Below are 17453 nucleotides of genomic sequence, written 5' to 3' on the forward strand. Positions count from 1 at the left end.
CTACACACACATCAGGGACATATTTTACATCTTGTATCAATAGATGCACAATAGATCCCCTTTAATAAAGCACACACACACCGCTGAGACTCCAGTGTGAGCGACTGACCTGCGTTCACTTTATTCCAGTTCATCAGTGTAAACCTCGACTACAGTAAGAAACATGATCATATGTACACGTTTATATAAAGCACGTTAATGACAGTCCGCTTCTCTTGGCTGTCTCCCGCACGGGTGTCATGTGACCTGGGTGGGCGTGTCAGTAGACGGGCGGCTGGTAGCTGGTCTGTCCGGACGGGTCGGGGTTGGGGGTAAAGGGCGGCTGCTGGTAAATATCTGCTCCGGTGTTCTGGAAGGACGGGTATGTCGGCGGAGTGTATGTGCTGGGGTACGGGGACGAGAGGTCGGGTGGAGGATCCGTGTAGCTCTGGGTCACTTCTTCAACACCCTGACGAAATCGCACCACAGCGAAGTATGTTAGCGCTCCCTGAGGAGATCAGAGGTTCATTAATGATGAGGGGAGTCAGGATATAGATGGACGTGTAAAGATATACAGTATAAAGAATATACAATATTAAAGCCAGAATTATTTGCCCTTCTGAATGTTTTATTCCCCAATTTCTGTTTGATGTGTTCAACACATGTCTAAACATAACAGTGTTAATAACTCATCTCTAATCACTGATTTATTTTCTCTTCGTCATGATGACAGCACATAATATTAGACTAGATACTCTTCAAGACACTAGTGTTCAGCTTAAAGTGGCATGTAAAGGCTTCACTAGGGTAATTAGGGTAAAGTTAGGGTAATTAGGCAAGTCATTGTATAACAGTGGTTTGTTCTGGAGACAATCCAACACTAATATTGCTGAAGGGGCCAATAATATTGACCTTAGAATGGCTTTAAAACTATTAAAAACTGCTTTTATTCTAGCCGAAATAAAACAAATAAGACTTTCTCCAGAAGAACAAATATTAGAGGAAATACTGTGAACATTTCCTGAATCTGAGAAACATACACACATACATACATACATACATACATACATATACATATATATACATATATATACTGTGACAAGCATCCCATGAAGCTATCAGCATCGTCCTGGAGAGGAACGAGGAACACCTGGGCCCTCTCATTCCCAACTAATCAGCACCAGCTGCAACTCATCCAAGACCGGCTACATAAGCCTCACCAAAAGAACCAGAAAGGGAGAAGCATACGAAGGAAACAGAGCAGTAACACTTATTCTCCCTTTCTTTCCTCTAGACAGCAGTTGGTGACCGATCGGGTTCCTAGACCCATCTCACAGACACTGAGCCCCCCACGGATGAAAGAACATCACCCGCTGGAGCACCCCTTTGGATCTTGCACTCATTCACCTTTGTAAATAAATCCACCCTCTGGGATCTAAACTTTAATTCTTTTGTCGTGTGATTCTTCAGCCCATCACACTGGTGGAGAATGCGGGCAGAAGAGTGAAGAATCACCGACACCCAGACTCCCACTCATCTATTTAAAAAAAAAAAAAAAAAAAAAAAAAAAAAAAAAAAAAAAATCATTTATTTATTTTTTTTTCTTTCTCTTCCTTTTGTGTGCAGGCGAGCGCTCACTCCCCCTACAGGATGGATGAACTTCTCCAGCGACTCACCGAGGTCAGCATCCGCCAGCAGCAAGTGGCCGAGCATCTGGCAGCTCGTCAGGACCAGACGGAGCAAGAACTTTTTGCCCTGCGTCTGGCTGCTGCACAACGTGTTCCGCTACCAGACCCTCGTGCCCGAGCCACTCAACTCCTTCCAAAGCTAACCCCTCACGATGATATTGAATCTTATTTACAAATGTTTGAAACCACTGCTACGAATGAAGGGTGGAATGTCGACGACTGGCCGCAGGTCCTGGCTCCCCTGCTGACTGGTGACGCCCAGCGCACCTACTTTTCTCTCCCCGATGGTGCAGCTACCACTTACCAGGACCTAAAACGGGAAATCCTGGCCCATATGGGACTGTCATCCACATGTGCAGCTCAACAGTTTTTTGAGTGGACATATAAGCCCCATCTGCCGGTCCGTGCCCAAGCAGCGGGTCTCACACGACTTGCGAGACATTGGCTCTTGGCGGAAGACCCAACGCCGAGTCAGGTAGCGGAACGGGTGGTCATCGACAAATTGCTCCGGGCTCTTCCCCGATCCCATCGACGAGTAGTCGGAATGAGAAACCCCTCAACCACCCTGGAGCTCATTGAGGCGATTGAACTGGCGGATGCGACCCTACATCGGGAAGGAGGGGAGAGAGCGCCGCCTTTTCCCCGGAGGGTGGTCCAGGAGCGACGAGCGCCAGAGGGCCCTCAACGACCGGTGAGCAGGCCGACGGTTCCCTCTCCACGGGAGGAGCCCATGCCAACAGAGGTTTCAACACCCCCCTCACGGACCTGGCTGGCAGGCTGCATTGTACACAGAGACCTACCCGAAGGAGCCCCAGAAGCGGATGTCAAGGTCAACGGAAAACCATACCGGGCCCTACTCGACTCTGGTAGTGCGGTTAGTCTGGTACACGCACGGATTTTGGCCCCACGGACTGGGTCAAAGACCTTCCTGCCTATCACCTGTGTCCACGGGGACACCCGTCAGGTCCCTGCCCGTCATGTAACCATTTCAGCCGGCCCTGATACCTGGCCAGTCGAGGTGGGAGTGGTGAGAGATCTACCAGTTCCTGTGCTCCTTGGGAGAGACTGGCCAGGTTTAGAGCGCCTGTTAGCCGCAGCTTCCCAACCTGCCAGCCCCAGAGGGAGCCGTCACCGTAAAAAGCCCAACCGAAGACCTCGTCAGCGACCCGTCCTTCTGGCATCAGACAGCGGGAGAGATGGTGAGTCCCCCTCTCATAATACTAACCTGTTTTATGATGTCTTTCAACAGGTCACAGGAGGGGGCTCATTTGCTAAGGAACAACAGGGAGACGATAGGTTGAAACATTGCTGGACCCAAGTCCGAGTCATAGAGGGAAAAGACAGTCAGCCTGGTCCCCACCCTCTCCCATACTTTGCTGTCCAGAATGGCCTGCTTTACTGGGTCGCACAGCGGAGGGGGGAGGAAAAACTACTGCTGGTCGTACCCCGATCCAAGACTGAAGCAATACTGGAACTGGCCCACTCCCATCCCATGGCAGGACACCTTGGGGTGGCCAATACAGTCCAGCGGATACGGGACCGTTTCCACTGGCCAGGACTGGAGGCAGATGTAAAGCGGTTCTGCCAGGCCTGCCCCACCTGCCAACGAACCTCACCAAGGACACCTCCCCCGAGTCCTCTAATTCCATTACCAATTATTGAGGTGCCCTTCGAGCGCATTGGGATGGACCTGGTTGGGCCATTGCCTAAATCTGCCCGAGGACATGAGCACATCCTGGTGATTGTTGACTATGCTACCCGTTACCCAGAGGCGGTGCCCCTTCGGAAAGCCACCGCCAAAGCCATCGCCCAGGAGCTCTTCTTGCTCTCTAGCCGAGTTGGCATCCCCGCAGAGATCCTGACCGATCAGGGTACCCCCTTTATGTCCCGGCTAATGGCTGACCTCTGCAGGCTGCTGAAGGTGAAACAGTTGAGGACCACTGTCTATCACCCCCAGACAGATGGCTTGGTTGAACGCTTTAACCAAACACTAAAGCAAATGCTAAGACGGGTCGCCGCGGAGGACAAGCGTGACTGGGACCTTATGCTGCCCTACATTCTCTTCGGGATCCGGGAAGTTCCCCAGGCCTCAACTGGCTTCACCCCCTTTGAGCTCCTCTTCGGACGACAACCCCGTGGCCTCCTGGATGTGGCAAAGGAGGCCTGGGAGCAGCAGCCGGCGGCCCATCGGTCTGTGGTGGAACACGTCAAGCAGATGAGGGAAAAAATCGACCGTGTCATGCCGTTAGTCCGGGAGCATCTGATTACAGCACAAAAGGCCCAACAACGCCACTACAACAGAGCAGCACAAGCACGGGAATTCCAACCAGGAGATCGGGTCATGGTCCTAATTCCAAATGCAGCTTGTAAGTTCCTGGCCACATGGCAGGGCCCCTACACGGTATTGGAAAAAATCGGACCAGTGACCTACCGGGTGCAACAACCAGGAAAACGAAAGGCAGATCAATTGTACCACATTAACCTTCTAAAGAAATGGATTGGAACTAGGGTCCAACTCGCTGCCCTCGCCACTTCTGAACCCGTGGTTGTTGACATCAACCCCCATCTCTCGGCTGCTCAAAAGGGGGATCTGCGGCACCTGATCGGTCAGTTCCCAGATGTGTTCTCTTATCTCCCCGGGCAAACCAGCCTTCTCCAACATGATATACGAACACCGCCAGGAGTCATCATACGGCAGCGGCCCTATCGGGTCCCTGAGGCTCGTCGGCAGGCTATAGAAGAGGAGATAAAACAAATGCTAAAATTAGGGGTGATAGAACCCTCATCAAGTCCATGGTCCAGCCCAATCGTGATGGTCCCCAAACCTGATGGCACCCTCCGGTTCTGCAATGACTTTCGTCGGCTTAATGAAGTCTCAGAATTTGACAGCTACCCCATGCCTCGTGTGGATGAGCTGTTGGACCGCCTGGGAAGGGCCCGGTACATCTCTACCATAGACCTAACCAAAGGCTACTGGCAAGTACCACTGTCTGAGAATGCCAAACCTAAAACTGCCTTTTCCACCCCCAGTGGTCATTGGCAGTACCGGACCCTTCCCTTTGGCCTGCACGGGGCCCCTGCCACATTTCAACGTATGATGGATATCATACTCCGGCCCCACCACGCATATGCTGCAGCATACTTAGACGACATTGTGATCCACTCGGAGACATGGGAGGATCATCTGGACCGTCTACGGAGGGTGCTGTCTGAACTCCGGAGGGCTGGACTCACGGCCAACCCTCATAAGTGCCATCTTGCTCTCTCTGAAGCGAAGTACCTGGGTTTCCAAGTGGGAAGAGGACTCATCCAACCCCAAGAAAAAAAGGTTGAAGCTGTCCGCATTGCTCCCAGGCCAGTGTCCAAAACCCAGGTACGAGCATTCTTAGGGTTGGCAGGGTACTATCGCTGTTTTATCCCTAATTTCTCCTCTTTAGCCGCCCCTCTGACAGATCTGACCAGGAAGGGGAAACCAGAGAAGGTAAACTGGACGCCGGCAGCCGAGGAAGCCTTCAGGAGCATAAAGACAGCACTGACCTCAGAACCAGTACTTCGAGCTCCTGATTTTGGCTGTCCCTTCCTGCTGCAGACGGATGCCTCTGACACAGGACTAGGAGCTGTTCTGTCACAGGTTCAGGAAGGGGAAGAGCATCCGATCCTATACATCAGCAGAAAGCTGACCCCAGCCGAGAGAAAATACGCCGCCGTAGAAAAAGAAGCCCTTGCCATCAAGTGGGCAGTCCTGGAGCTGCGGTACTACCTCCTTGGCCGCCAGTTCACCCTGGTTACCGATCATGCACCTCTGCAGTGGATGGCCAGGGCAAAGGACACAAATGCCAGGGTGACAAGATGGTTCCTCGCGCTCCAGGACTTCCACTTGATGGCAAGGGCTTCTTTTTCTACGGCGGCGTATTTTCTCTCGGCTGGGGTCAGCTTTCTGCTGATGTATAGGATCGGATGCTCTTCCCCTTCCTGAACCTGTGACAGAACAGCTCCTAGTCCTGTGTCAGAGGCATCCGTCTGCAGCAGGAAGGGACAGCCAAAATCAGGAGCTCGAAGTACTGGTTCTGAGGTCAGTGCTGTCTTTATGCTCCTGAAGGCTTCCTCGGCTGCCGGCGTCCAGTTTACCTTCTCTGGTTTCCACTTCAATGTGCGTCACCGGGCCGGGACTGCCAACGCCAACGCTGATGGACTCTCTCGGATCTGGGCGGCTTTTGCAGGTCTGTCAGGGGTCACTCCCCACCCACCCCTTAATTCTCCCCTATTGTCTCATATCATCCACAGGACCAGGACGCCACTTAGGGGGGGGGAGTGTGACAAGCATCCCATGAAGCTATCAGCATCGTCCTGGAGAGGAACGAGGAACACCTGGGCCCTCTCATTCCCAACTAATCAGCACCAGCTGCAACTCATCCAAGACCGGCTACATAAGCCTCACCAAAAGAACCAGAAAGGGAGAAGCATACGAAGGAAACAGAGCAGTAACACTTATTCTCCCTTTCTTTCCTCTAGACAGCAGTTGGTGACCGATCGGGTTCCTAGACCCATCTCACAGACACTGAGCCCCCCACGGATGAAAGAACATCACCCGCTGGAGCACCCCTTTGGATCTTGCACTCATTCACCTTTGTAAATAAATCCACCCTCTGGGATCTAAACTTTAATTCTTTTGTCGTGTGATTCTTCAGCCCATCACAATACATATATATATATATATATATATATATATATATATATATATATACACACACACACACACACATAAACATATATATATATATTTTATTATTATTATGTATTCCCTCTTTATTTACTTTTTATTATTATGTATTCCCCCTTGGCCTGCTTTAAAGAGCACTCGGTCTCAACTTTCACTTTTCTGCAGATGACACTCAAATCTATTTACACTCAAGACCAGATGTCAATATGGCTGTATTCATTTTTTCCTGGCGTTTTTCTGAGATTAAAAAATGCATGTCTAAAAATATCTTTTGTTTAAACAGAGATAAGAAGGGCCAGACAGAATCTGCGGATGTTTTTTGCTATTTCGGCAGAGAATTTTGGTAAAAATCTGCAGATTTCTGCGGAATTATTTTGGGAGTGTCATAACTAAAACCTTAATATATGAAATAAAACTTAACACCTTTTTAACTTTTTTAATGTTTAAAATGCAAATCCAATTAGATTCACAGCGGAATGAACCACCAATTTATCCATCATATGTTCTACAAACCGAATGCCCTTTCAGCTGCAAACCATCACGGGAAACAGCCATGCACACTCAATCACACTCATTCATTATGGCTAACTTAGCGGGGAGAACATGCAAACTACACGCAGAAATGCTAACTGACTCAGCCGGGATTCAAACCAGCAACCTTCTTGCTGTGAGGCGATCGTGCTACACACTTAGCCACTGTGTCATCCTTACACCACAGTGCTCTAAATAAATGAATTAATATTATACTAATATTTTTTACAGGATACCATATCTCACAATACAAGAACCTGAGGGTCACTGAATTTTTTTTTATTATTTATTTTCTTTTGATTATGTTCTAAACCTCAGCCATAGACATCAGTGTCGTAACAGAAAGAAGACATGCTATGGTTTTATCTGTGGTGTTTTGCCTGTAAAAGTCTGTTTTTGCTGCACTGGGTGTCACACACACACTCACCCATGAGGCGATGGAGAAGAAGGAGAACGCGATGACGGCGTGTACAGCATCGGTGGGAATCCCGCTGCGGTCAGAGGTTTTGGACCACTGATCCGCCGTCAGACAGAAGCACACAAACCAAAGGAACGTCCAGCAGCCTGAGAAAACACACCGCAGAACAATCACAACAAATAGAGCTGACAAGCTCATATCACCATATATACGTCCTGATAACCATATAGAGTGCACCATTTCTGTAAATGAAATCAATAGTTTACATGCAGCTGAAGTCAGAATGATTGGCCTCCTGTATATTATTTTCCACAATTTCTGTTGGACGTCGAGGAGTTTGTTTTCAACCCATTTTGAGCTCCCTCAACTGATAAATAGATGATGTTTGGATTGCTTTGTTAAACCAAAATGAAATTACGCAGAGGATTAAAGCATCTCGGGTGTCAAACACTAACACAGGAAGAGGCCACGAGTCAAATGAGCTTAAGTCCGACTCACTTTACAGTAAACAAACCGTTTAGAGTCTGCACGTGGCACACTTATCATATCATAAAGGTCATGTGGAAAACAGTGGCAGCTCAGTTTCCGCTGACAGAAGAGATGCCACTGAATATAGATGAGAATGAACATTAGTTTTCAGACTGATCATGACTTGCGGGTACAGCTGCAGTTTCCATTCATTTTCCTTAAACTGGAATGATATACACACATGTATCATTTACAGTAAACTGAATCTATTATTAGTGTAAAATATTGCCTAAATCTGACGGGGAACATTCATTCATTCAATCCAGATGCTAACCTCAAACCAGACTCTACATGGCATGTCTATAACACATTAAATAGACGCATGTCTATTTTAAGCATTTTCTTCACATTATTGTTTTTAAGATGTGAGTTGACTGAAATATCACAGAAACAGACACATAATTGATCTATTACATCTTCACCATGATGACAGCACATAATATTAGACTGGATATTCTTCAAGACACTAGTGTTCAGCTTAAAGTGACATTTAAAGGCTTCACTAGGGTAATTAGGGTAAAATTAGGGTAATTAGGCAAGTCATTGTATAGACCTGGGGTCAGTTCTTAGAACGTGGATTACTAAGTTAGCTGGATTTGGATATTGACGATTTGACATGATCCAGGATCGTTTTGTTCTTCAAAGCTGATCGGAGAGTTGTTGTCATAGCAACAGTTTTGCTAGTTCAAACCTGGTCGGGAGCAGGCTCATTTCATATAAACAGGATTAGATCGGCTCAGTTCAAGCAAAGATAATACTGAAAGTATTGCCATACTTACAGTAGTTATATACATGTTGGAAAATAGTAAATATTTTAAACTATATATATATATATATATATATATATATATATATATATATATATATATATATATATATATATATATATATATATAAAACGTATGCAATCTGCACTTGAAATGAAAGTACAAAGACTGCCACCTGGTGGTGCAAAGAGAAAACTTATTGATTTGAACTTTTTAGATCGCTTTAGTACAATTTGTGTATGATAATAGACATGCACAATATGTGACTTTTTTAAAAGGAATAATACATTTATGCAGTCATAAACATGTATTGACAGTTAATATGCCAGTGATCTGATGCTTCACAAAAGTTGCAGACGCTGTTACCAATATCAAAATGCTTTTATAAACATCCAGTTATTCAATACATCGATTGAAAAATGGCTCCTATAATACTAATAAGGAAAATCCGCTCTAACTGTAAAACTAAATAAATTGCTCCTGACACATGAAAGGGCCAAGCATGCAGCCCACAAGGTGTAGTTAATGCGTGTCATATTTAACAAACCGTTTACTTTGAATTATCTGTAATTTTGCTCACATGGTGATAATTAAATATTTATCAGATGATGTCATTACACTGCTGTGCCGTCAGCCAATCGTTGCATTGCTGATCATGATTTCGAGGATCAATAGATCTGTCCTTCACAACACACGCAGCGATCTCAGACCAGTTCATCCAGACATTCTAATCTGATTCACAATCTTGTTTGAAGAACCAAATTAGCCAGAGATCAGTGATCAAGATTAACAGATCCAGGATCTGCCAAACCATCTTAGATCATTTAAGCGAAGTACGAAGAACGGACCCCAGGGGATTTCAAACTCAGTTCTGGAGGGCCGGTGTTCTTGAGATCTCAACTCCAACCCTAATCAAACACCCCTGAACCAGCTAATAAAGCTCTTACTAGATATACTAGAAACTTCCTGGCAGGTGTGTTGAAGCAAGTTAAAGCTAAACTCAGCAGGACACTGGCCCTCCAGGACCGAGTTTAGTCACCCCTGGTATAGACAAATTACCATGTTTGTAAACATTCAGAATGCGCGCACAGAGAGGTTGCAGAAAAAAAAAACATGAGCGCTAGCATTTACAGTGAGGGAATGACATCTAGAGTTTGTTGTTGTATTAGAGATAAGTTATATCGATTACATATGAAATATATTATTGACATAATGCTTACAGCGTATTATAACAGCTCGTCACCCAGTGATAAACACAGTGATTCTGCAAAATTAACGTTAAAGTGAGCGACGTTCATCTGACAGGTTTATCTGCGATAGCACCCTCCCAATGGATATTGGATAAGATGAAATGGCCGAGCATCCAGTCCCAAATATACAACTCTCTCACTGACACTCCAAGTGATTTCACAAGAGTGAAAGGCCTACAAGTCTCTGGATGCCTGCAGTGTTGTTCTGTGTGGTCATGTAGAAATAATGCTCCATGATGATCAGATTCAACACTATGTAGAGCTAAAAACCCAGGCTCTGCCAACCCAAAGACAAGGAAAGAAGACTGAGCTGTACAAGGCCTGGGTAACCATCAACAAGCAGAACAACTGCATTCTGACAGCCAACTTAGCATTCAGTGTCCGCAGTTTGATTCACCATGTTTAACTGGGTTTGCTGAAATCATTGCTGTAATCAAAAACCAGTGATGTGTCTGATTCAGCATAGAGTGAACTTACCTGCTATAGCATGAGAACTGCAGAGTCCAGCATTATTAATTAGCTCCTCACTCCATTCAGCTCCCTTTAGCAAAGACGTCTGCAGTTGGCATTAAAGCAGTTTGGTGTACGGTAAAAGTTAAGTTAAGTTTTCTATTTGTGGACTTTCGAATTTGGCATCCTACCTCAAAACACCACATGTTTGCTATTGCAACCGCTCATTTTTTGCAACCGGGAACATAGGTTGGTAATTCCTTTATAACAGTGGTTTGTTCAGGAGACAATGCAAAACTAATAATGCTTAAGGGGCTAATAATATTGACCTTAATATGGCTTTAAAACAATTAAAAACTGCTTTTATTCTAGCCCAAATAAAACAAATATATACTGTGAAAAACTCCTGAATCTGTTGAACATGATCTGGGAAAAATGTAAAAAAGAAAACCAAATTCACAGGAGGGCGAATGATTCTGACTTCAACAGTAGATAAAGTGTAAAGTCAGACCTGAGAAGGCCAGATCCGCCATCACGATGTACTTCCTCTCCTGAGCGTTGCTGATGAGCGGCAGAATCGCATCAGCCAATAGGAAGCCCACGCAGGCCAGGAAGGCGATCACACCGATGCCCACGCCATAATGACAGGCGCCGTCATTCCTGTTGAACACACACCTGACCTCAGCTTCATCAGTGCTGTTCACGTAGCCTTCAGCAGTGATGGAGGAGAACACCACGATGGCAAACACCTGACGTCCAGAACACACACACACACACACACACACACACACACACACACATGAACATACTACAACAGTAGACTTATTTCAGCATGATGATGTATTTCTGATTGAAACTGAATATTGAGTAGGGGGCGGAGCTTTATTTTGAGCTTGGAGGGGCACGGCTATGCATATTTTGCCCAATCAGAGTCATCAGAGAAGCACTACTGTTCCAGAGCAGAAGAATGGCCAGATATTAATAGATAGATCAATTACTGTGGTTGTTGTGTTACCATAGCAACTATAGAATTACCACAATAGATCAATTACTGTGGTTGTTGTGTTACCATAGCAACTATAGAATTACCACAATAGATCAATTACTATAGTTGTTGTTACCATAGCAACTATAGAATATCACAACAGATCAGTTACTATACTGGTTGTGTTGCAATAGCAACTGTAGAATATCACAACAGGTCAGTCACTGTAGTTGTTGTGTTACCATAGCAACGATAGAATTACCACAACATTGACGTAGACATTATACCACAAAGTGATGATATTACAGATCACTACCTCTTACTATATAAGCTATGTTTACCTGAAATCAGCAAACCCGCTCCAATACTCCGCCCTAGTAGAACTATTGTTCCGTCAACTAAAGATGAATTTATAAATAACTTACCTGATCTCTCTCTATTTCGTAATGCACCCGCAAACTCAAATGATCTTGATGTAGTAACCAGCAGTATGGATGCCATCTTTACTAGCACACTAAATACTGTGGCACCCATAAAATTAAAAAAGGCTAGAGAGATTAAAACTATACCATGGTATAATAGTCATACTCGTGCGCTCAAAACAGCAACCCGCGCCCTGGAACGTAAATGGAAAAAAACTAATTTAGAGGTCTTTAGAATTGCGTACAAAGACAGTATGTCCAGCTATAGGAGGGCTCTAAAATCTGCCAGGACCGAGCACCTGCGCAAACTGATAGAAAATAATCATAACAATCCTAGATTTTTATTTAACACCATCTCTAAATTAGCAAATAATCGGTCATCCTTGGAACAAACTACTCCACCGCAAATTAGTAGTGATGACTTCATGAATTTTTTCAGTAATAAAATAGAAGGCTTTAGACAGAAAATAGGAGATGCCAAACTTTCTGCACCGGCTTATACTCCAAATCCTGTAAATATTTCATTAAATCATAATAATAACCTACACTGCTTCAAAATCATAGAACATGAAGAGTTAGTGAAAATTATAAATAGCTCTAAACCAGCTACGTGTATGCTGGACTCAATTCCAACAAAATTACTGAAAGAGCTGCTACCTGCTATAGGAGAACCTCTTCTTAACATTATCAACTCTTCTTTATCTATAGGCCATGTTCCAAACTCTTACAAGCTAGCTGTTATTAAGCCTATTATTAAGAAACCGCAACTAGACACCAACAACTTAGCTAACTATAGGCCTATTTCAAATCTTCCATTTATGTCTAAAATACTAGAAAAAGTTGTTTCCACTCAATTATGCTCTTTTCTGCAGACGAACAATATTTTTGAAGTGTTTCAGTCAGGTTTCAGGGCTCACCACAGTACAGAAACCGCCTTAGTGAAAATAACCAACGATTTACTCTTAGCTGCTGACCGAGGGTGCGTCTCGCTATTAGTTTTACTCGATCTTAGTGCGGCATTTGATACCATTGACCACAATATCCTCATAAATCGCTTAAAGTCTACAGGTGTCCAGGGACAGGCTCTACAATGGTTTAAGTCATACTTAACTGACCGCTACCAGTTTGTAAATCTTAATGGACAGCCTTCACAAATCTGCCCAGTAAAGTATGGGGTGCCTCAAGGATCAGTTTTAGGCCCTTTACTGTTTACAATTTACATGCTACCTATGGGAGACATTATTAGAAGACATGGGATCAGCTTTCACTGCTATGCAGATGATACTCAATTATATATTTCCACTAAACCTGACGAGACGTCTGAACTTTCTAAACTAACTGAGTGTATCAAAGACATCAAAGACTGGATGACCAACAATTTTCTTCTCTTAAACTCAGACAAAACAGAATTATTACTTATTGGGCCTAAATCTTGCACACAGCAGATCTCGCAACTCAATTTACAATTAGAAGGATACAAAGTTAGCTTTAGCTCTACTATAAAAGATCTGGGTGTCATATTAGACAGCAATCTAACTTTTAAAAACCATATATCCCATGTCACAAAAACTGCCTTCTTTCATCTGAGAAATATCGCTAAATTACGAAATATGCTATCCATCTCAGATGCAGAAAAGCTAGTCCATGCTTTTATGACTTCGAGACTGGATTACTGTAATGCTCTATTTGCTGGCTGCCCAGCATCCTCTATTAACAAACTTCAATTAGTGCAAAATGCAGCAGCCAGAGTTCTGACCAGGTCTAGAAAATATGATCATATCACCCCAATTTTATCCTCCTTACACTGGCTGCCTGTTAAGTTTCGTATTGAATTTAAAATATTACTTCTCACCTATAAAGCTCTAAATAATCTAGCTCCTGTTTATCTAACCAACCTTCTGTCTCGATACGAACCAACTCGCTCCTTAAGATCTCAAAATTCAGGGCTTCTGGTAGTACCTAGAATAGCAAAATCAAGTAAAGGAGGTCGAGCCTTCTCTTTCATGGCTCCTACACTCTGGAATAGCCTTCCTGGTAATGTCCGAGGCTCAGACACACTCTCCCAGTTCAAAACTAGATTAAAGACCTATCTGTTTAGTAAAGCATACACTCAGTGCATCACCTAGCAGGTTCCACACTGGCTTCTACATCTTGCTTATATACACTATGAACAGCAGCTACGCTAATTATTCTCTTTATTCTCTATTTTCACCTGGGGATACTCATCCCGAGGTCCTCAGATTAGGCGGAGTCACTGATTGGATCCAAGACCAGCGACGTGATGATCCCAAGGATTCCATATCCGGGACCAGGCCATATCCTGAGCTGCTGCTGCGCTGATGGTCGTGGGGAGTGGAGAACATGTGTCTGATTCCAGCGACGCTCCAGGGACAGACGAGTCTTCATTGAGGCCATCTTCCAGCATAAACCACGGCGAATGAAGTTCTGCACAAGACTTTTGGCCAGCGGAGAAATTAAAATGGTCGTGTCCAACTGAGTCTGGTTCTCTCAAGGTTTTTTTTCTTCACTCCCATCAGGTGAAGTTTTTTTTCCCTCTCCGCTGTCGCCACTGCCTCGCATGGTTCAGGATTGGTAGAGCTACGCATCGATGAATTTGCTCTTCAGTGTTTGAACTCTCAGTAATGATTAAATCACACTGAACAGAGCTAAACTGAACTGAACTGAACTTAAACACTAAAACCTGAACCACACTGTTCCAATTACTATGACCATTTATGTGAAGCTGCTTTGACACAATCTACATTGTAAAAGCGCTATACAAATAAAGCTGAATTGAATTGAATTGAACAACAGATTAATTACCATAATTGTTGTTACCATAGCAAATATATAATTACCACAACAGATTAATTACTATAGTTGTTGTGTTACCATAGCAACTATAGAATATCACAACAGGTCAGTTACTATATTGGTTGTGTTACCATAGCGACTATAGAATTACCACAACAGATTAATAACCATAATTGTTGTTACCATAGCAACTATAGAACTGCCAGAAAAATCAATTGCTATAGTTGTAGTATTACCATAGCAACTACAAAATTCCCACAATAGATCAATTACCATAATTGTTGTGTTACCATAGCAACTGTAGAATTTCACAGCTGATCAATTACAATAGTTAAGTCACCATAGCAACTGAATAGTTCAAGTATTTCACTAAGTATGGTTTAAAAGCACCACAGTAAAGTACTATGTTATTTGTTCATATGGGAATTATTTCAATTTAAACTTTGCATGTTAAATGTCCAACATGTTTATCAGTATCACACAACTTCACATAAAAATCTAGCAGCTTTTTTTTTTGACGACCTATTATTATATTGTTTAAGTTATACTATTAAGTTTCATCAAACAGACACTGAAGTATACAGCGAGGACAGAGCAGTGAGAGCAGAAAGATGTCACAGCCACACACTCACACCCACACACACACACACACCTCCATCCGGTTGGCATGTTTTCATGCAAGTGTGCCACAGCAGCTCACAAATCACACTTCACAATCACTGGAGAGCAGCATTATGGGCTTCAGCTCTCATGTTACCTGCCATCTGCTGAGCGCGGGGACATTCTGTACGGCAGACCCATCACATGATGCACATGACCAGACACAAACTAAGAACTAACTAACACTACTGCTGTGCAAACAAACGTGTCTGTGTGTGTGGTAAACAAAGTAATGAGAAAATCCAGAGACACTTTACAAGGTCAGCACAGCAGATACCAGCAGATATGAGTGGAAAGTCTCCTCATATTCAACAACAGCTAAATTAATCAGGTTCACCTCTCAACCGACCATTTCTGATGTACAGCAAAAATAAGTATATCAACTCATATAGAAATCTGAAATATGGCAACATATCCAAATCACATTTATGACATACAAGTCATGTTTGAATTTACATATGTAAAATACACGGCAAATATACAGCAAATATTGCAAAAAAAAAGATCATTTACTTACACACAAACATACACACATACATTATTTATATACACATTATCATTGGGATTACAAATATGTACATATGTTTAAATGATATATATATATATATATATATACATTCATACATGGCATTTCTGTATGGGAAGAAGCCTTTTCTAGACAAGAACAAGATTAAGTTAACTCTTATATTAAGTTAAGGTTAAGTTCTAATGCTTGCATTCAGTAAGTTACAAGCAATTCCATGTAAATGTCAACCTTGCCATAAAAAAATTAAGTTTTTACCAAAATACTGAACATCTTCTAGGTTTTTATGTAGGAGTGCTGTAAAAAACCTCAATAATGTCTCTGTTAATGTTTTCAAACAATTATATGTGATTTACACAAGCACCAATTTCACATCTGTCACATCCATATATCGCTTTTTCCTCATAAATGCAACACTGTCAGACATATTGAGCCAACTCTTATCTTTTTGTTAATATAATTTCTTTTGGGTTGTGCTGTTTAATCATTAGAATTTCTGCAAAGTATGTTGTATATTGTAAATTAGGGCTGGGCGAATTAGTCAAAAATCAAAATCTCAATTAATTGAACATTTTAACACAATTATGACTAATGAATGATTTTATTTATTGCCCTCATAGTTGAAATGTAGGGAAAATTATCGTCCTGGAAATATTAGATCGATTATTCTGCAGGTTCTGAGTGTCAATTACTGTTCAAATAATCGCCCAGCCCTACTGTAAACTTGCAGACTTTTTGGTCACATTCATAACACATGTTTATTTTCCTCATTTAAAATCTAAAAAGTGTTTACAGACTGATATTTTCTGATCCCACAACTCCGTGATTAGGTTTTTTTTTTTGCAAAATATAAACCGATGTTTCAATATGATGTTAGCACATACTTTCTCTTTCACTTTATTGTTTAAGTTTTTACTGCAAATGTCACAGTTATAACAATGGATTTGCTCTTATAAAGAATGTAAGCAAGATATTCTCATTTTAAATCAAAAACAAGATTATTTTGCTTAAAAAGCAATTGTGACTTTTAAAATCAAAAATGCTTCTTGATTTAAGAATTTTTAGATATTTGGACTGTAAAAACAAGGTAAAAACTAATTAAGAATTGTATTATATATATTCTTTAAGTAATGAATGTGACGACACAGAAAATAATCAATCAATCAATCAATAATATGTGATTGAGCTGAGCACAGGAACTCCTGAGTCATACAGCTTGATTTGTAAACATTTACATTTATTTCTATAGCATAATATACAGATTAATTCAAATTAGTTTTAAGAAAGTGAAATAAAGGATTTGCAAACTGTTTCACCATCAGCTGCCGCTCTGCTGAACACTATAGTGTATTATTAGGATAAATCCTGTTCAAATCGTGTCCATGTTGTCAATTTTAGAGCAAATTTATAAAGTTTGTTTGTTTATGAAACTTAAATTTAATTAATATAATTTAACTATTATGGTTTTATACTACAGAACCCTAACTCAAACACGCAGACTGCTGCTCAACCGAGTAAAAATGTCGCACGCACAGAAACTCCTGTGTTTTGAGCACATTTGGATCAGATTGTGGATCGCGACTCACCCAGCTGAGGAAACGAACCACCGTTTGCGGCTGTTTGATGAATTTGACGAGGTCGAATCCCGCTCCGGCGAGAGAAGCTCCGTACGCCACACTGCGCGACTCCATCGGTAAAACGCACACTCAAACACACAC

General features: G+C 42.7%; 1 protein-coding gene across 1 annotated transcript; it reads right to left on the minus strand.

Annotated features, from left to right (window-relative positions):
- Nucleotides 1–89: 89 nt before the first annotated feature.
- Nucleotides 90–17453, minus strand: syngr2b (synaptogyrin 2b). The gene is given in 4 exon segments (NM_001082858.1): nucleotides 90–487; nucleotides 7346–7482; nucleotides 10843–11080; nucleotides 17322–17453. Coding segments are annotated over 4 exon segments (708 nt in total). The 5' UTR covers nucleotides 17427–17453; the 3' UTR covers nucleotides 90–259.

Source organism: Danio rerio, chromosome 11, assembly GCF_049306965.1.
Source record: "Danio rerio strain Tuebingen ecotype United States chromosome 11, GRCz12tu, whole genome shotgun sequence".
In the NCBI taxonomy this organism is placed as follows: Eukaryota; Metazoa; Chordata; class Actinopteri; order Cypriniformes; family Danionidae; genus Danio; species Danio rerio.